Source organism: Hydra viridissima, unplaced genomic scaffold, assembly GCF_058129835.1.
Source record: "Hydra viridissima isolate aposymbiotic clone 2 unplaced genomic scaffold, HvirCarnegie_v1 scaffold_10, whole genome shotgun sequence".
NCBI classification, from domain to species: Eukaryota; Metazoa; Cnidaria; class Hydrozoa; order Anthoathecata; family Hydridae; genus Hydra; species Hydra viridissima.
The window spans coordinates 4503567-4525285 of NW_028324309.1; the positions used below are offsets into that span (position 1 = coordinate 4503567).

A 21719-nucleotide genomic window follows, 5' to 3' on the forward strand; every position below is an offset into this window, starting at 1 on the left:
GTTGGATGTGGACTGTATTGATGTAATGAAACACTTGTTGTATTTCACTTCTTGTATTGATGTTCTTCGATAAAACACTTTGATAAAACTCACTTCGATAAAACTCACTTCGATAAACTGTCTTGATAATACTGACTGATTGACTTCCATATACTGACTGAATTACATGTCGATTTACATGTCTCTTATATAGTAAAATGAACCTGTGTGAACCTGTTCTGGAAGATTCTAGATGCTTCTTTTCGATGCTTCTGGAAGCTTCTGGATGCGTCTGGATGCTTCTGAATGTTTCTGGATATTTCTGGATGCTTCCAGATGCTTCTTCTGGAAACTTCTGGATACTTCCTTTAATTATTAAAAAACTTCCGTGACGTTGACACGGACCAGACTTAAGGAAATGAAACAAACCAAAAAAGTTGCACTTGTTTTGTCCGCTGCAAAATGGCACTTGTCAACGAAATTCTGCCTGTGTGCTGTCACCTGTCAGCTGATTGCTCATGTCATGGCATGCTATGACTCCAGCTTCCTGAACTGTTTGCTGTGGTAGTATAGTTCGTTTCGTTTTAAGGACATGTAAAATTAGGAACACTTTTTAGCATTGTATGATGTTGGTTGCAAATGTTTTCTCCAATACTGTATATATATATATGTATATATATATGCATGCATGTATGCATGTACGCACATAGATAAAATCTTATATGTATACATACATACATACATACATACATACATACATACATACATACATACATACATACATACATACATACATACATACATACATACATACATACATACATACATACAGCAAACTTTAATTTAACATTTTGTTCAAAGTTCTCAGAGTTCTGTTAAACAGCACTATTTTTTGAACATCTTTAAAACTGAAATGTTATAATACATTCAGCGGTGTAATTTTATACCAATCAAACCCATAATGGTTTATCTATGCCAACATGGGAAAATCATCAATATGAAATCATCGGATAATTTAATCATTTTTATTAAAGCAACATGGCTTGTTCTCAATATTAAAAATAGTATTTAATAAATGTTCAAAACCAACAAATAAAATGGATGAAAATTTCATTTCTATATAGTGCACAATAAAATCGTAATTCTTTAGATGTAAGAGTATTGAAATTTTAATGCCTTATGACAATAACCAGAAGTAATGAATTACTTTTATCTGAATTAAAGTAGGTCTAATCACTTGTGCACTAAAATTAATATTTTTGGAAATATGACAGGTATGCCATCATAAATGTTCTCCCATCATAGATATCTTCCTCCTACATTTGCGTATGATTATATGCAGCCAAAAATAGCTCACCATATTAAAACCTTCAAATATTTGCTGCTAATTTTAAAACTAATGAGAGTTTGCAAATTAAAATTGTTTTGAGTGTATGCAGCTTTAAGCTAAATTATCACTTACAATAACCTTTCATAAATATTTACAAAAAGTATGGATTATATACAAGTACTTCATATATCAGAAACAAATGTTTATGGCTGTATTTGCTAAGTGGTTTAACTGCGAGCGTTCATGCATACATATATAGAGCCATGTTAAGTACATTATTTATAATTTAATTAGCCTTAGTTACTTATGGTTTACTTAGCTACTATGGTTTTAACAGTTAAACCCCATGGTGCCATTAATCGGACTCATGTGTTCGATTAATGGCACCATGGGGTTTAACTGTTAGGGCAATTGGAACTCACGGACTAAAAGTTGAAACCTATGAGGTAAAAATAGGAACCCATGGGTTCTTAATGGTGCACAATATGACCCATGCGTTTAAATCCATGGGACCTCATAGAGTTTCATCGGGTTTCAATGGAATTCTATCACTTATCATGGGTTCCCATGGAATATTTCTTCAAGGGTAGTGCATTTCTGTTTTATTAACTTAATTTGATTGAGCGCGTATAAAAAACATACTAAAATTGTTGTAAAAATGTTTGGCGCACAAGTTTGTTAAATTGTTTTTTATTCTTTTTTTTTTTCTTTTTTCTGAAACCAGGTGTTACTCATTACCATTTTATAAATAATTTATAGTTAAATCACTCTCTTTAAAGGTCGTATAAAATAGCTAAAAGTAGTTTAATTAACTTTAAGCGGTTTTTTTTGTTTTTTTTTTTGAGATTTGAGATGTTAAAATGTAAATAAATGGGTTGAAAATCAATGAAAGCCACAATTTTTTAAATAATTGGTAAGGAGGATGGCTTCAAAACCAGCACTTTGAAAAAACAAACAAAATATTAATTTCCGAGAATCAAGATCCGATTAAGGTTGATAAACAACCCAAAATAAGAACTGGATACTAACTAAAAGAATTCCCACCAAAGTTTGCTTTTAAATAAATTTGCTAAATTAGTATTTTTTTTTTATATATAAAAAGTGACGTGTAATGTCTGCTGCAAAACCTGTTCTCTGTGTGCAACACATTGTCTATGGAATTGTGATTCTGTATTTAATGAATGCAATAAGAAAAGCCATAAAATCTGCCATTAGTTATGATTTCAGATTATTTTTGTTAATTTTAATGTAAATAAAAAAAAAATCTTAAATCTATACCTTACCTTCAATGACACCCTCTTAGACCTGTTCACGGAGAAAACAGTCCGGATGTTGGACTCAGGCTTGTCAGAACATTCCTTAGAGATAACAATACAAAGTTGTTTGCCTTGAGTACAAAGTTGTCTACTTATATTTTTAGATTGTTTTCCTATTTTCTCCTCTTTCAACCAGTCGCTATTTTTATGAATTGTTATTCAAAAGGAAATTTACCGGTTTTATAGAAACCCCCCGTAAAGAATGTATTTGTTCAACTATAATATTAAATGTAATTATTTGCCATTATCTTACTGTTTTTTTGTCAAAATTCGTAGCTATTTTATAAGTAATTTATCTTTTTGGAATAGACTAATATTCCTTCTCCGGACCAAACAAGGATGTTGGCTGAAATGGTTGACGTTGCAGATGTATCTGTTGCTCTGCGTGCTGTTGAAACGGCCATTGGTATATTGACATCTACTGGAGGTGATTCAAACATGTTCTTCAGAGACTATTTAACAAATATTCTTCGAATGAATGAGCAAGAATGCCTAGTCAGCGGAAAGGTTGATTTTCGTTTTTCTGCAGAATATTTAGTTACTATTTTGCTACTACGTAACAACTGTAGATAATACTATGATCTTCTTATTGTCATGATTTTTAAGATGCACGATTTTATCCGGTTGACTCACTTGTACTCCGTCTGGCTTATGTTAACTGTTGAGCGAGCACGGCGAATATATGCAAGTAACCAGGTATTCGATTTTTTTATTTTATCTTTTTAGCATGACTGTTGACTACTTTTGGTTTGTTAACATTTTGTTTTTATTTCTTAGATTCCATTTCATCTAAAAGAATGTTTCATGTCTGAGGACCTTGAGAATCTTGTGGTCGAAAAAATGAGAAAAGATCTGCACCATAACGACACGAATGAGTTGACAAAACTTGTCACTGAATATATCGTTTTAGAGCTACCAGTCAGAAGTGAATCTGATGTTTCCCTAAAGTAAGCTGTAGTTATAGCGTATGATTAGTTACTTTTTCACCCTTTTTTTATTTGCTACATTTTTCTCTGCTTACATTACGAAGATACAATTTTCGATGCTAACTCCTTAAATATTAGACTTTGCAAAATTTTAAGCAAAGAAACCGTTGATAAAAAATTTTGAACCTTAAGATTTTTAAAAAATCAATTATGTCAACATTTTTTAAATTTTGTATTTATTTCCTGGAAGGTTAACCGAAGCTCTTCAACTCTATTATGATCAGCAGGAGAAAGAGATCACAGGTGCTGTGGAATTTATAAGTGAAGAACTTCTACTGAAACACATTTATTTTTTTTGGAAAATGGTTGTTTCTGACACGTGACATTTATTAAGCTAATTTTGTTTTTATTTTCAAGTTGAAATCTTTTGTTTTTTTTTTCCATTTTTACTTCATCAGCATTTTTCTCAAAAAATTTTATAAATTTTTTTGTAACTTTTTTTTATGCTATATTTTTATAATTTCTTTATTTTTTTTTTTTTTGTTTTTTACGTATTTTTTAAATAATTGTTTAAATATTAGATTGGGAAACATTTTTGGAACTCTGGATTTTAAAATTTGTAATACTAGAAATATTTTGAGGATTTTTACTTGTTTTAAATCGAAAGTGAGTTTTTCGTAAGATTTTTGTTCCTTCAAGCACTTGTATATCATAAATGTGGAGAACCCAATCTTTATATTCTGATCGTTGAGAAAGGTAATGGAAAAAGAGGATAATTTTCTGTGTTCAAATCAAAACTTTACCTTTTCTTGTTTTTCATTACATCAGTAATGAAACGCAAGAAACACACAAGAACACGTATTATAGGTGTTGAATTATGTTCGATGCTGTTTTTTTTTATTTCAATAAAAAAAAGAATTTTAGTATTTTTGTTTCTGATATATAGTAACAGTGGAAGGACAGAACACAATAAAACAAACCAAGATTATTAATTTGTAAAAAGACGCAAAAATGCAGTGAAAAGACACTACTTACGTAAGTAATAATAAAAAAAAATGACCAAAAAAGCATATTTTTTTTATATATAAATATACTTTTTTATCTAATTAACTTCTTTATATAAACCAATCTTAAAAATGAAACAAAGTCAGTTCAGACTACAAATAAAGACTCCAATTATCGATTATGTGGCTTGTTACATATGAATAAAGCATAAAGCGTGTCTGCATTAGAACATAAAGTGAAATTTTCTTTCTCAATTGATAGAAATCACCAGTTTCACTATAAAATATTCGGCTGCATCATGTCTAAAGGATTGGGAAAAAGGTCAAATAAGAAACAGATAAACAGGTGGATTCACTTAAAAAAATGAAATGATCCCCAATATTGTTTCATTTTGGTGGTAAAATTGTTTAAAAGTTTAGACAAAATTGCAGCAAGTGTAAATTGAGTAGGCAAATATATGCTGTTAGTATGCCCCCCCTTATATTGTTCCACAGAAGTATGGCAGAATGAAGTAATAAATATCTTTCTGAAATTATATGAACAAATAGAGAAAATTTGTGGGAATGGTGTTTGATAATACAGTTTTAAATAATGGTATAAAGAACGAGTTTGTACTTAAGGTGGGAGTTAAGGTTAGTTTTAGTCTAACTAAAATGAGTCGACTCTTTAGTCTGACTAAAGTTAGTCTACTAAGAATTTAGTCTAACTAAATTTGTCGACAAGCTTTTTAATTTAACTAAACTTAGTTAACTAACTTTTTAGTCGACTAAAATAAGATCTAGTGCTAAAAAAAACTGAATAACCTATACCATGAACTTTTCATACACGGTGGCACTTTATTAATTATGATTCTTATGGCCTAGTCAAATCAAGTTCCTAATGTATTAAACCAATTTTGATTACTAGCACTTTTTCTCCAGCTTTGAGATAACTACAAATGCGGTTGTTGCAACTGTTTATAAACACCCAATGGGTACGGGACCTAAAAAAGGCACCCTTTGACGTTTAATTAATTTGCGGGAGTTCAATTGAACGTCTAATTTTTTCATATCTCGTCACCTATGGGGAGTGTGTGATTATAATCAAAAAAAAAAGCCGGATTAAAAACTTGAATTTGCTTTGCTATCTTTATGAGGGCTTTGTTCATCTATAGACTTTCTTTTTTCAAACTTTTTCTGTAAATTAAGTATTGGAGTGGCATGTTTAATTTGAGAAAACATATTTTTGTTCGACATAATTTAAAAACACAGTTTCTTAAAGTAAGTTTAAAGATATTATAGAGGATAACGATTTATCTAGTATATAGCGGGAAACCATTACTTTGAGGTGTTAGTTAAGACATTCCTCAAAACTTGTTGTGTTGAGAAATTATTTGAACATAATATCAGCTATGAAAAATAAATCAATTTAAAGACATTAGAATTTGTTTTTAAGAAATTTAAAATACGTAAATATAGTTTGTGACAATTAGGTAAAAAAAATGTTTTGTTTGTACCTTGTATTGCCCCAAATTATCTTTTATTGAATTTAATAAAAAATTGGTTTGTTAGCAGAACAACTCCGTCAAAAACAGCTGATATTTTATACCAAATACATAATTTTTTAAAGAAAAAAAAGAAATTGAGAGTTGAACAAGATATATACTCAATTAAATAATATAAAAATAAAAAAAACAGTTACCTTGCTGTTTCAATCTTACTGCTGTCACGGTAAATGTCTGCGTTTTTATGATTTTAGAACGAAATAAATTACATATTATTACCTCAAAAAATCATTGCAGGTATTATATAAAGAAAACTCGAAAATGCTTCTGCACATAACACACCTTTGAAAAACATGGCACTATTTTTTTTTTATAAACTGATTTCACATATGTTTTATAATTTATAATTCATTTTAATTAGAAATTGAAAAAATCCAGATCTGAACCGCTTTTCATTGAAATTTAAAACAAGTATTTAATAATAATGGGGGACTAATCGGATAAGTTTTATTACAAAATTCCAATTGTATGTTGCAAACCTTTCTCCAAAAGCCTGAAAAACTCTGAAAATCGAACCTTGAAACGGATGCCCTGCAGATTTAAATTGTAACTTACAACAATTTGCAATTAAAAATATTGCGCTAAAGCCACTTTACAACTAACGCATAACAAGATTTAAAAAAAGTATTTTTTGGGTAATAGTGACAATATATTTTTCGCAATTTAAAAGTTTAGTCGACTAAATTTAGTTAGACTAAAAAGTTAGCCGACTAAATTTAGTTAGACTTAAAAGTTAGTCTACTAAATTTAGAGTAAAAAGTTAGTCGACTAAATTTAGTAAGACTAGAAAGTTAGACAACTAAATTTAGTTACAGCTTTTTTAGTGAAGTTAGTTACAATTCTTATTTTTGGTCACAGCACTAATGACTGGATAGCGTTTTTTATTGCTTTTTTTTTTTTTAAATAAAAGTTTAAGCCAAAAATGGCGGCGATCAGAGCTCTTGGCGGTGACCGGTGTACATTTTAGAAGGCTTTACAGAAGTATGAAAGAAAATAATTAACCCATTGACACACAAAGCCTGCTAATCGCCGGTCTACTACATTATGGTATTGAAACACTAAACCGGCGTTTCGCCGGTCTGTCTTTACGTGGTCATTTTATGCATAAAAAATTTTTGTCCTATGTTTTACCATTTTAATTTTATGTGTAATTTAGTGTTAAGGTTTCTTTGAAATAAAAACTTGTAAAAATTAAATAGTGTTTTAATTAACAAAATATGTAAAAAAAAATTGTGGTGGAATGGGTTAAACTGAGTTTTGAAAGAAAAACTAGACTACGAAATAAATTCTTAAAAAGTTTAAAGAAATAAAATAGTTTTCAGATATGTAGATGCTGCATGAACAATAAACTGAGTGCTGTGAGTACACACAACACAAGGGTTCCTTCTAGGATTATTTATTACATGAATGTAATTAATGGATATAATATTTAATAAGAATATTAAATGCAAAGTATAAATTTTTTTAAATTATATATTATTATGCTTATTTAATATTCTTTGGAATATTCCAGCTCTCAATATTTGAACCAATTGTTTTTGACTTTTTATTCAAAACAACTTTAAAAATTACTAAAGGAAATTTTTGATAATATACATTATGTATGCAATCAAGCATTATCAACATTATGTATATTATTAAAAAACGTATGATACATAAATCTTTAAATGTTAATTATCCCGTAAAGTTTAGGGATAATTTCTCCCAATTTAAGAAATAAATACATGTAAAAACACCTTAAAAAAAGATTCTTAACCTGTTAATAAGTTTTTGAATATAGAGTTATTTAATGAACGAGCTTCTCATGTTTGACTCAGCTATAATTGGTAACCATTTGTTTTCACTGATTAAACTCATTTCAGAAAAATGTGCAAAAATATGTCTTTATCACCTGGGTAAAAAATAAACCGCCTAACTAACTGGAAAAAAGAAAAGCAATTAATAAAACTTATCCTATTCAAAAAACAATGATAAATATTTTTATTATAATATGATAAGATATGATATGATATGTTATGATAAATATAGTACTGTATATAAGTTTTAGCCCACTTATTAAAACTCGTATTTTTTAACAGATTTTGAATAGTAGCTTCCAATTATTTTTTTAAATATAAAATAATCTCTAACTTCAAACAATACTAAACACTATTTTAACAAACAAAAGCAATATTTATCAAAATTTTACATAGATTTTTGAATTTAGATATCTGTGTTTATTTTTATTGTATGCTGATCTAAACCCAATTCGTATAAGCTTGTGTGTTTTTAGTTTGCTCTTGCATTTTTGTTTATTTATTGCTGTGAAGGTTTCATATTAGATGATAGTACAGTTTACAAAGATATTTCATAGATACTGTGTGTTTAATATTAATTTTTGATTTTTTAATAGCAAAACTTCTTCTAAATTACGTTTTTTTTTTTTTTTTTTCCTTTTGTATTATTATTTTTATTGTTATTTAAGTAATAAAATGGGTAAAATTCCACTACTGGAGCGTAAAAAAATTATCGTGCTTCATGAAGAAGTTTATTCTTAACGACAAATTGTCCAAAAAATAAATTATAAAAAAATTTAAAAACACGGGATCTCTTGAGGATAAAATTCGAAATGGAAGACCTCCAAAGCTTACAAAACATGACATAAAGTATTTTAAAAATGTGTCTCTGCGAAATCGGAAAAAAACCTCCAGTGAACTAGCCCAAGACATTCAGGCTGCGACTGGGACAAATATTTCCTCATCTTGCATTCGACGACATTTGCTAAAAGCTGGGTTAAGATGGTGTGTTGCAGTTCGAAAGCCTTTACTACGTCGTGGCAATAAAGAAAAAAGACTTAAGTATGCAAAATAGCATAATAATTGGGCGCAAGGAATGTTAAACCATGTATTATACACAGATGAATCAAAATTTGAATTGTTCGGTAGCAGAAGACGACAGAATGTAAGAAAAAGGGTAGGAGAGGCTTATCGCCCTGATTGTCTACATCCAACAATCAAGCATGGGGGAGGTTCTGTTTTAGTTTGGGATTGTATTTCATTATCTGGAGTAGGTGATTTAATCAGAATTGATGGCAAACTGACAGAAGAACAGTATAAAGAAATTTTAAGACATCATGCAATACCATCTGGAATGAGACTAATTGGTAATAATTTCATTCTGCAGCTAGACAATGATCCCAAACATTGTTCCCGAGTGGCCAAAAAATATTTACAGGACATATGTGAGGAGGGAGTTCTCGAAGTAATGAACTGGCCTCCTCAAAGTCCAGATTTGAACATTATTGAACATGTTTGGGATTATTTGGATAAAAAAATGGCTGAATATAACCCAAAAAATGTCGAAGAAGGTTTTCGAATATTAAAAAGAGAGTGGGACAATATTCCACAAAATTTCATTTCAAACTTATGTGAATCAATTCCCAGGAAATTCGCTTCTTTGATCAACGCAAAAGGCGGACATACAAAGTATTAATTGTTCTTTCTTTTTGTATCATATTTTATGAAATTATTTCTAGATATTTTTGTTTATTATATATGTGTCTATAAACCTGATTTTATTTTACTTCATAAATCCTTTACATTTTCACGATAAAATCAAAAATAATGATAAACTTATGGTGGGCTAAAACTTGTTTATAGTACTGTATATATCATATCATATCATATCATATCATATCATATCATATCATATCATATCATATCATATCATATCATATCATATCATATCATATCATATCATATCATATCATATCATATCATATCATATCTTATCATATCATATCATGTGATATATGTATAACACGTATTTGTATATAATAACTCTAGAAGGAAAGGCTGAGTTGTGTGTACTCACAGTGCTCGGCTAATAATTCATGCAGCATTTATAAATTTTTAGTACTTATCTTAAAAACTAATGCATAAAAAATATTAAAAAAAAAAAAACTCAGCTGCCTACCATGCAATTGTGTTATTAACCTTTTAGCACGCAATATTGGGTATTTAAGAACTAAAAGGCACATAAATTATATAACAAATGCTGAAAATTTGAGGTTTCTGCAAAAGCAAAGAAATATTATTTCATCACTACTATTAAACAAAATTTAAACAAATTAAAATTAAGAGTTGTACTTAGTTTTACTGAGAATTTTTCTTTTTCTTTGTTATATTTATTCTAAAAAAACGAAAATCAGAAAGTTAATATAGAACAAGTTAATGTAGGAATACGTTTTATTAAATTAAAAAATATTTATATTTGAAATTTATGTAAATATGTAATATTCCGTTATTTTTATGAAAAATCTTATGTTAAACAAAAAAAAATTTTTTTATTTGAAGCTTACATATTTATCAATATTTGAACTTAAAATAAAAAACTTGATTATCATCACTTTCTTAATATTCATATAGCCGTTTGTTAATTCCGCCGCCATCTTGGGAGGCCAAAACTGGCTTCAAAAAATTTCCCGTATACGCTATCTAGTTATATTTTGAGAACAGTCCCAGCTAATATACACGTTCAAGAAACGTTCGTAGAACGTTAGAAACGGTTGGGCACGTTCTAAGAACGTTCTAAGAACGTTTCCAACGTTCTTAGAACGTACTTGAACGTTTTGTGTTAGCTGGGGTAATACCAATTCGACGCCATTTTGTTCATACTATTCTATATATTTCTTGAAGTAGTAGTTTACAACCGAATAAATCCAAATATTGTGGGCAAATCATGATTTTTAATGAATGGCAAAAGACATTTCTTTAAGCAATCTTCTATTTATATTTTTTAGCTCAAAATCTTTAGAGAACTTGGTGGGAAATTTTTCAATCTAAGTATATTTGAATATATTGGCGACATATTTACCTTTTGACTAATAAAAAAATTTCTGGTCTGACAATTTTGAAAAATATATTTTTACAAAGGGTTCATCATTTTCAATTATACACAAGTTCTCTCGGCTTTGACGAATTACTTTAGTTTCTCCATCAGTGGATCGCTTCGGAATTTTCTTTTTATGATATACTTTATATTCTTGAAAGTACTTTTCCAATGAATGCTTGGCTACATTTAATTTTTTTCTCAAGATCTATTTGCGTCTGACATGGATTTGCGTTTATGAAGCAAATGATTGATTTTGTTGATATTTATCATTATGTTTCTTTTGAGTTTCTGTTTCGTGTTTATTTTCGCCTTCCTGCTTTTGTTCGATAAATCGAGCCTCAATGTACAACTACAAAATAAATTCAAGTGAAGATCGAGCAGCAATGGTCGTAGATTGAAAAACACTGGTCCATTTGAAATAAAAACTTGTGACAAATAAGAATTTTTTAGAAAAGTTTCCGAAACTTTTCTCGTTTTAACATTCGTTTTTTCGTTTTAACCCGAAAAAATGATTACCAATACTCAAACCAAAATAACAAAATAAAAACATAAGTTTCATTGTGCAAAATGGTTAGAAAAATGTCATTATCAGTTTTTGAGAAATTAACGATAAAAAATTGGTGAACTTTATAGTGTTAATTTCATGAGTTTAATTTCATGAGCTCCTATAAAGAGTTAAAACAATTTGTTTGCAACCTATCTGTTGTGAATAATGCTACTGAAAGAGAGGTCCAATAATGCAAATCAACAAATCATTTTTTTGCTCTTCGATGGAAAAGAATGGGTCAATTGTGTCTCAAAAAAGTAACGAGACAGCAGCTTTTCCAGCAGAACGAGTTTGCTATTTGTACCACACAAACCTTAATGCATGTACTTCGTGCATAGCTTAGAAGATTTGCGAGCCTTGCAGGTATGCAATATGCACAAAAAAGGATAGAAAAGGTGTGATTTTAACAGCCCTGTTTGACTTCAAGTCTATATTTGTTCAAACAGAATCTAATGGTCAGATGTTTGTCTATCTCATCTCTCAAATTGGAAATTCTAGGCTAAAACAAGAATGTTCTCTGGAAGCACCAAAGGTTGATGAGAAACAGGTCCTGTGCTGTATAAGTACTCGCTTTTGCATTTAGGCAAAGGATTGTCACATCAATGCTCCCAATGATATAAAAACATGTAGGCTTTCGCTACTTAAGATGCAAAGGTGGCAGATTGCATCCAATGTCATAGCAAACAAGGACCCACCTCTCCCTGGTATTATTCGGCTTACCAAAGTAACAGGAGGACCTCCTCATTCAATTACCTCAGATACAATCAATTACATGAAAACATTTACAATGAAGCAGTAAATTTTTAATTCAAGCTTAATATTGAAAGAAATTTACTTTTTAAGAGACTGTTATTGATACCCAGTAGAAGATATAGCACCGATGGAGCTATCCCAGCAAACATTGACAGACGGGTACCGTATGGTTTTTAACTGGGCTTATGGGAACGGGATTTAGAAGGGTTTGTGTTCTGGTTTCCAGACGGGTCCCGTATGAAAAAGACGAGTCCCGGTTGAAAAATTAAGCAAAAATAGTAATATGGGCCGCAAGTGGTAATCATAAGGGCTAAGAAAACTGGGATTTTTACGGGTTTCCCATTAGGGACCCATCTGGTGAAAGTAATATCCGGAAAAATTTATGCAATCAGACCATTATCGCCATTTGCAACTTACCTTGTGCAAAAAAAGTTTTTACAATATAACGTATAAATTAAAGTTATAATCGTTTTCTCGTTTTATGTTTTTTATGAAACTCTATATAAAAAGTTGTTATAACTATTTTTGTTTTTTATACATAAATTTTTCTCTTTTTCTTTCTTTAGTAAAAAGTTGAAAATTTTACAAAGTTTTACATGCAATTTGAACAATAAATACTTTAAAGAATTCATTAATATTTGCGTTTATGAAAAGTAACGCCACAAGGAAATGCATATAATATTATAAAGTTGACGTGAGGGTTTTCATTTTTGTCTTACTTCCTTGTGGCATATATTCTTAGAATCATGAATAGATTTTGAAGACCATTGAACATTTTTTTTTTAAAACCAAAAGTACAATTTAGTAATATTTTACTCCTATATAAAGGAGATTGCAGAGTATGGATTTTTTTCTATTTTCGTTTACATTTTGTAGCAGAGTAACTTACTGTGTAATTTCTGTACTGTGTTACTGAGTGAGATGTTGTATGCAATAGTTGCATTCGATGAAGAAAACATTACAGATTACGTACCACTAATTTGGTTAGTGAATGCTATGAGTGAAAATGTGTTATCAATAATATCCTCTAGAAAATCTACAGATTTTTATTGGCCTTGCTGGACAAATATGAAAAAAATAGACTTAGCTAAATCAATATGTCAAGAACCTGAGGTTGGATGGCTTAGGTTTTCAGGAAGAATTTTGTCAACTGCAGGTAGTTTATATAATATTCTTAAAGATAGTAAAGTAATAATTTTGATAATTTTTTATAAATTTATTTAAGCATTTAATCATAATTATTGAAATTTGAAAATGAAATTTTGATACATCAATAATTATCATAAGTACTTTTTAAAATTTTGACACAGAATCTGAAGCAAATGAAAAATGCAGATATGCAGAAGATACCTAAAATGTTGATGAAGTATATCAAAACCAAAAAAATAGGTATATAAAGTTACATAATTTTAATTTAACATACAAATGACTTGCAGGTTCTTGTGCTAAAAAGGAATGTGGTGTGCATTGATATGAAACCAATTTACTTCATTAACCCCCTTGAATGCTTTAGATTATTGTATCATATCCCCTAACTGCCTTCTTTGTTATAGAGTTTGTAGATTGAGATAATTCAGACAGGCTTTTATATATGTAAATAAATAAATAATAAATACATGGGTTTACCCACAACTACTGTGTTTTGCCAGAAGTTGGCAAAACACTTAGCTCAGCTGTGCAACAAATTAAACAAAGCGAGAAATTTTAATAATCAAGAGTTTTCTGGTGGAATAGTTCTCCATTCACCATTAAATATGATTTTAGTTTTTCATTAAAAATAGTTGTGTTTTTTTTGTCACTGATGCTATTTAGAAGTATATTCCAAAGTTTAAGACCATACTGGCATAATGCTTGATTGCTGAAACAATTATTGTATTTTGTTTCTTTTAGTTTTAGTGTTCTTTCTGACTAAGAGTATTGAATTAAATTGCATAATGATGTTAGTACTTCCTGTTTAATAGATTTCTGCATTATTAAAACAACCTTGAAATATATTATTTCTCTAATTTTTAGCCAATGCAAGTTGTTATATTCTTTTTTATTTACTTGATTTTCTATTCTGGTTTTAAATACCAGTCTTGCTGCACAATTCTGAACAGACTGCAGTTTTTTTTTAATAGTGTTTTATCAATTCCAAAGTAGAGGGAGTTACAATAATATAGTTGTGAAAATAATAATGAACATACTATGATGCACAGATCTTTATGGGATAAGAATTGTTTTATTTTGGGTATATTTCTCATTATATTGTAACAGTTTTTAACAATCTTATTTATTTGTGTTTTTAAAGATAATTGATTTTTGAGTATCACATCTAGACTTTTTGCAGAATCAACAAATCAAATGCATTTTTTGTTAACAAAAGTACCCTTAATAATAATATCTTTTTGAATGTTAGGTGGTGCCATAATTAATATTTTTTTTTTTTGATTGGTTTATGAATGACTCATCATTATATTTTGATAAATACATTTAGAAATGTATTCAAGACATTTTGGTATATCCACAACTTGATATTAAAGAGATTTGGACCCAGGACTGTACCTTGGGGTGCTCCATATTTTACATTTTGGTTAGATGAACATGAATTACCAATTTTAACTTTTTGGGTACAGTTAACTAAAAAAGTTCAAATGTATGATTGGTTAGCTTAAGTAAAAGTGTGTATATATATATATATATATATATATATATATATATATATATATATATATATATATATATATATATATATATATATATATATATTGTATGTATATACAAAATATGCACAATATATACGCAAACACACACAGGCACATACACACATTCACTCTATTTTCGGTTAGCATCAGGTCCTCTAAAATTAATTTTCACTGAGGTTTTGCCATAAAAGATATAAACAAGGTCAGAAAAAAGTTGCAAACCTCAGACACTTTAAGGTAGGCAATTAGGTCACCAATGCCGAATGCCAACCCTAATTTGGAGGGTTGATAAATATTATTGTATATATATATATATATATATATATATATATATATATATATATATATATATATATATATATATATATATATATATATTTATTTATTTAAAAATATATACAATATCAATATAAAATTATAATTTATTTATCAGTAACTAAAGGAATGTTATTCATTTACTATCACAACAATTTTTTATCTGAAGAGTGTTGAGTAGAGAGTTCTATAATATATTAAATGAATAAAACCAGGTGTGTTACCTATAAAATTTCAGACTAACAGTTAAATTTTATTTTTTACAGCTTATATTAAAACCAGAAAAAGCTTCGAAACGAGAATAAAACGATGGAAAAGCTTCCAATTCGCGAAACAACCGTGAAATCAGATGATACGCGATTAAAGATAGGTTAAAAATTCTCTCAATTTTGACATTGTAATTTTAATTGTTATTTTGTTTGAAACAAACAGTCAAATCATATACAGTTTTATTTTATCTGTAAATTATAAAAGTAGTTTTGCAAGATTTGCAATTGGCAAACTTTGTGGGAACTATACGGGATACCCAGCGGGCATACCCATATGGGCCCCATATGGAAACCGCGGCCAAGATCCGGCGGGTTCCCGATGGGTTTCCCATATGGGTCCCAGTTGTAAACCCAAATGGGCCCCTTACGGTTTTAAAGTACAGGATTTGACTGGAACCCATACGGGATACCCAGCGGGCATACCCATATGGGCCCCATATGGAAACCGCGGCCAAGATCCGACGGGATACCGTTGGTCTTCCCATACGGAACCCAGTTGCGGACCCGTATGGGCCCCGTACGGTACCCGTCTGTCAATGTTGGCTGGGATATCTTCTATTGGGTATCAATAACCACCTGTAAAAGATCCTCAAAGACTCCTGGCTAGATGCTGATAAGTGGCCAGATGCACTTCACATTCAACCAAGTTACTATCATGGAGGGTAGTTTGAAGAACACCAATGCCGAAAACTGGTCAACAATGTGGACACTCTGCACCAACGTGTTGAAGAAGCTTCTGCTTCGAATGCTTTTGGCATAATTGACACTTTCAAAAAGCTCAATCTAGTTTCGAAATCATGCTTTGGATTTGTCCTGGAAGCAGACTACACAAATAAAATTGATCAGTTAACGGTTTTATGATTATATTTTTGAAAATCCCAAATGCTAGAATCACACTTAAAGTTCATTCAGTGATGTATTATGTCGAGAACATCATCAATTGTCAAAGATTTTAGGTAGGACTCTTCAGTGAACAGGCAGTTGAAACTGCACACCAGGACTTTCATCAACACTGGTCAAATTTTTAAAGAAATAAAACCCATACAGAATAATAACGTAAATTGTTGAGCTGCACAGGGAACTTGAATAGTAAACATAATTAAGCTTCCACGAACAAAATTTATCATCTTAATTGTAGAAAATATGTTTCAAATTTTATGTTAGTTTTTAAAAGATAAAGCAAATGAGAAGTTTTCAGTCTATTAAATTAGAAAGAAAACAGATACTTGCAGTTTCAATTGTTGTTAATCACAGAAAATATTCCCTCAGATCAAAGAAACCTTTTTTGTGTGTGTAGAGTTGTTTTGAGAAATGTTTATTCCAAGAAATGTCAGAACTTTTCGACTTTTTCAAGCAAAACAACCTTTTTTTTTTATTGTAAAAAAATTTTTCCTGTTTGTATGACAAAGAATTTGCATTTTCTTTGTTCATATTGATGTAACTTTTATGCTAAAATATTAAAGTAGCACAAAATAGAACTACAGTGAAAATATTAAAATCATTTTATTTATCTAAAAATGTGGGTTAAAATAGTCATTTATAGTGTTATATATTAATGTGGAGTTATATGAGCACAATTTTAATTACTCATATAAAAATAAACCCATAAATACAAGTTGAAAACATATATATTTTTAAAGTTTTTGTTATAATAGTAAAGAAAAAATAGGTTAAAGTAATTTATTACTGTGATGTAATTTGAGTAAATGATGGCCTAAATTATCTTTTGTATTGTATCAAAACAATTTTTTAGTGTTTTAAACATAAAAAAAGGTTTTAAAGACGAAGATTTAACAACCAAAGTAAAAGATTATTGTCCAAATTCTTTTTTGGCCTTGACCATTTAAATGTTAAAGGTAATAAAACTTTTTTTTTTTTCACAACTTTTGGTATATTACTATAAAGTTCTTAAATTATAATTATTCTGAGAATGACATCAAAAGATCTTAACAAAGAACTTTCTTGATAGCTGCAAAAAATGCAAAAATCCTTATTGTACTTGCACTAAGTTCTGAAATATAGATGCGATCAGGTTGAATTTTTACCCAAATATTTTTGCATTTGGGTTAATGCCACAAAGTTTTGTTGGTTTTCTTACGCTGCTGATCAGAAGAAGTTTACGTCAATACTATTTGGTTGTAAGTTGGCATATGAAGGGACATGCCGATCCTAAATTATGCGTGGTTGTGGTTCTGGGTGTTTTTATGTGCCAAATTTTCATAAGTGTGCCATATATTGCACATTTATGGCGTCTATTAAAAACTAATTGGTCTATTTTTAACAGCATTAAATTGTATAAATAAAGTAAAAATTTTATTAGTAACATGCTGATTTAAAAGTAACAAATGTAAACGGTGTTTATCTTCAAAAAATAAATTATAATACGCAATCGGTATTATTCGTGATCACCTTCGGATCAGTTGGTTCAGATTTTAAAGTTACTTTTCGGTGACACATGAAGTTGTTGAAATTGTACTAAAATATTCAAATGAAAATTTTTTTCTGCGGACGAAAGCAATTCATTTCAAAATTTCCGTCAAGGGATCCCCGGATGTGTATAATATCATCCCTTACAGGTGGCGCTCTCGGTTCAGCTAGTTTGTCACCATGACCATTCGTGATAACTGTGAAATCTTACATCAACGAGTCATACTAATCCTGGTTAAAAAGTTTTTTATAAATTGCATTAATTTCTTATGACATTTATGATCTTGTATAAATCTTATAGAACTTCTTTAGAGTTCTTGTAGAATTTGTATAAAATTTTAAAACATTGCAGAACTTTTTGTCCTGGGAAAACATAAAACTTTGTTATAAAATGTTATCAAACATAATAAAAAGCACTATAAAGGATCAAAACTTATATTTAAAATATCTCGCATGTTTTTTTTCGCAAGTTATGCATACCTTTTATATTAATTTTATGAAATTGCCGCAATTTTCGGTTGTACAATGCTTAAAATGGTATCTAGTTCTTCTTTCATGCTATTTACAGCAGACACCAGATAATCGGTATCGTATAAGTCGATACCGAGAAGAATGGTCTCGTATCGCGTGGTATCGCTTATATACTAATGTCGATACTATCAGTATCGGTTCGATACCACTCGATACCGAGAAGGAAGGTCTCGTATCGTGTGGTATCGCTCATGTTCCAATGTCTATACTATCAGTATCGCTTCGATACCAAACGATACCGATAATAAAAAGAATCGTATAGTATCGCATGGTCTCGAATCGAGAATCTCAATAAAACAAAAAAACAAAAAATTAAAATGTGACTTATTGAATTTTTTATAAACAAAATACCAGTACAATTGCTTTTTAGAGATTTAGTTATTGTTTTTTAATAATCTACAATACTTTGGCTATCGTCCATTCGTTGTTTTTTCCTTTGCCGTACTTTCGTTGGTATTTTAGGATTTTCTTCTATTAATATTGGCAAAGATAAGTCTGATTCATGTTCTATATCACTTTCATTTTCTTGTTCGATGGGCCATTTTTTAATGTAATTTTCAAGAGCGGAATAGTTCTGCATTATAAATACAAGCTTATCTGCCTTGTCACTATCGAGATTGTATCTACGATCAGTGATGACAAGGCCAGAAGCAGAAAATGCTCTTTCAGATGATGCAGAGGTTGGTGGAGTTGCCAACCAAGATCTTGCAACACCCGAAGAGATAGGAAGTTCCGCTGCATGCTGCTTCCACCATGCTAAGGTGTCAGTTTTTCCTGCATTTTTGGATCTTATTGTTTTTTGGTATTTTTCCATTTCAAGTTTAATAGGAGGGTTTTCGTGTATATGATGCGAATTAGTATCTTCCTTATACTTTGCTAAAATAATATTGTACTCATTTTCCTCCCAACCTTGTGCATTATCAGCAATGGAATCGTTACTACCGTTGTTATTACTGGAGCTTGAGACAGACAATGAAGAATTCTCAAAGTATTCTTTGGTTGTGGGATGGTTTTCAACCAGTTTTTGAATATTTTCATCGTCAACATCAAGAAGATGTCCACGAAAAAATGGATGAAGGTAATGTCCTAGTGCAAATGCGGGTAATTTACGGCCTTTGTCTGGGAATCTCTTATTTAGTTCTGATAATAAGTCTTCTAAGAATTTTTCTACTAATTTGTTGTTTCCATGAGTAACATAATTATTTTTTCTTTCTCGACGAAGTTGATGAGCGCTGTTACTTTCCACAGTGACATGTCAATTCGGATCTCTGTGTCAGAAGATAAAAAAACTGATAATTCTTTAACAGATTTAAGCACTGGAACAATAGCTTCAAAGAGTAGGAACTGTTCATCTGTAGGTACGGTTTTCTTCCAATCATCACCTTCTGTATCGCGTAAGTTTATGAGTGGAACCTTCAGTCGAAGCATGACGTGCAGCATATCGTAATGGCTGTTCCATCTCGTAGTTACTGTGGAGGGTATTTTGAGATAACTCACATCTAACCTAGAACAAGCATCTTTCAACGAAGCACTGAAGGCTGTCGATTTATGAAGCCTGGTAGTAAGTGAGCTTTAAGAAAAGCATCTTTCAGTTCCGGGTACCCTCAACTGTTCTTTGAAGTGCAGTGTTGAGTTTGTGATCACTGCATGTAACAGAACCTTCTTCTTTAGTTATTAAAGACACACTGTTGTTTAGAGCACATGCCATATTTGATGCCTGATCAATAACACACAGTTTATTGGGTATTTTTTTTAATGATTCAGGGTATGAGAGTGTGTTATCAAGTGCTTTTGCAATGTTGATACCAGTGTGTCGCTCTTTGAATAGGCACACTTCTAATGTAAATTTCTTCAATGTCACAGACATGTATGAATCATTTGCCCTTGATGTCCAGTGATCGGTGGTTATGGCAACCTGATTAAGATCTATGAGCTCTTTTTCCATAACTTCATGCATTACTACCTTCAGTGTATGGTAAAGCTGAGGGAGTTTATTTTTTGAGAAAGTCGTTGAATGTTTTATTGTGGCATTTGGTAATATTTTGTTCATAAAACTTTTAAAATTTTCAGAATCAGCAAAACTAAACGGCAAGCACTCAGTAGCAATCAAAGTAATAGTGTCATGATCAACTTCTAATTGACGCCGATCTTGAAGTGGCCACTTTTCTGTAACCGCCTTCTTCGGGAGAGTGAGAGTTTTGAAGGCTACATCTTTTGCGGATCCAGAAGCACCTGCCTCGATTACGTTTAGTTCTTCATCTACTTGTGATCTCCGCTCGTCTTCTTTTTTTTGAAGTTCGATGAATAACTTCCTATGTTGTGTTTGAATATGCTTTCGCAAGCCAGTAGTATTTGCTTGCTTTGTTGCAAGCTTATTTCCACAAGTTTTACACAGAGCAGATTCTCCTGAAAATGTAAAATACAGTTTAATATTGAATAAAATGGTTTTACTTTTTTATCATTATTTTATTTTTATAAAAAACAACAGAGCCGGGACGCTTCGAACTCACTTGAGGACTGAGGCAAAAGTAAGTTTTGGGGGCATTTACTGTTGATTTTACCTCTAAAAAATGTCAAAAGAGTTAAATAATTTCAGAAATATTATTACCAAAAAAAGACCCTTTGATAGGCGTGAATTTAATTTTTTTTTTTTTTACAATTAGTATGAAACAAAAACAAATTCAGAGTGGGCCGGCATACAACCTGGCTATCAATTTAGCACATTGTGCTTTGCAATTTATGAATTACTGCTCCATCAATTAAATCAATTTTTTTAAAAATCTTAATAGTTAATAAACAAGAATAGTTATGACGTAAAAATGTAAAAAAAAATCTGCATTTTTAGTTAAAAAAATTAAGCTTTCATGAAAGACTTGAACCTAGAACTCCGTGCTTATACGCCATAACTTTATCCACTTGGCCACGAAAAAGTTAAGTTTTTGAAAGTAAAAATAAATTTTACAATAACTTTTACCGATAACTTTTGATACTAGTATCGATATCGATACCGTAAGGTATCTCACCGAGACCAAACGATACCAACATAAACGATACTTTCGATACCAGTATCGCGTGATCTCGATATCGATACTGTATGGTATCGCACCGATAACAAACGATACTAACATAACCGATACTTTCGATACCAGTATCGCGTGATCTCGAAGTCGATACTGTAAAGTATCGCATCGAGACCAAACGATACCAAACGGGACCAACATT

The 21719-nt window shown here is 30.4% G+C and overlaps 1 protein-coding gene, 1 long non-coding RNA gene and 1 pseudogene across 2 annotated transcripts in view; 2 read left to right on the forward strand and 1 right to left on the reverse strand.

Annotated features, from left to right (window-relative positions):
- LOC149882723 (E3 ubiquitin-protein ligase rnf213-alpha-like) overlaps nucleotides 1-4211 on the forward strand; it is an 82263-nt gene extending 78052 nt beyond the window's left edge. Inside the window, exons 80-83 of the mRNA XM_090100953.1 lie at nucleotides 2935-3132; nucleotides 3232-3321; nucleotides 3403-3572; nucleotides 3802-4211. Coding sequence (XP_089957079.1) covers nucleotides 2935-3132; nucleotides 3232-3321; nucleotides 3403-3572; nucleotides 3802-3934 — 591 coding nt within the window. The 3' untranslated portion in view covers nucleotides 3935-4211. The remainder of the gene's footprint in view (nucleotides 1-2934; nucleotides 3133-3231; nucleotides 3322-3402; nucleotides 3573-3801) is intronic.
- An 8439-nt stretch (nucleotides 4212-12650) lies between these two features.
- LOC149882724 (uncharacterized) lies at nucleotides 12651-15712 on the forward strand. Its single transcript, XR_016456483.1, has 3 exons — nucleotides 12651-13427; nucleotides 13582-13660; nucleotides 15537-15712. It is a non-coding gene; the product is annotated as an uncharacterized LOC149882724 (long non-coding RNA).
- A 3109-nt stretch (nucleotides 15713-18821) lies between these two features.
- LOC149882725 (uncharacterized) lies at nucleotides 18822-19994 on the reverse strand (annotated as a pseudogene).
- Nucleotides 19995-21719: the final 1725 nt, after the last annotated feature.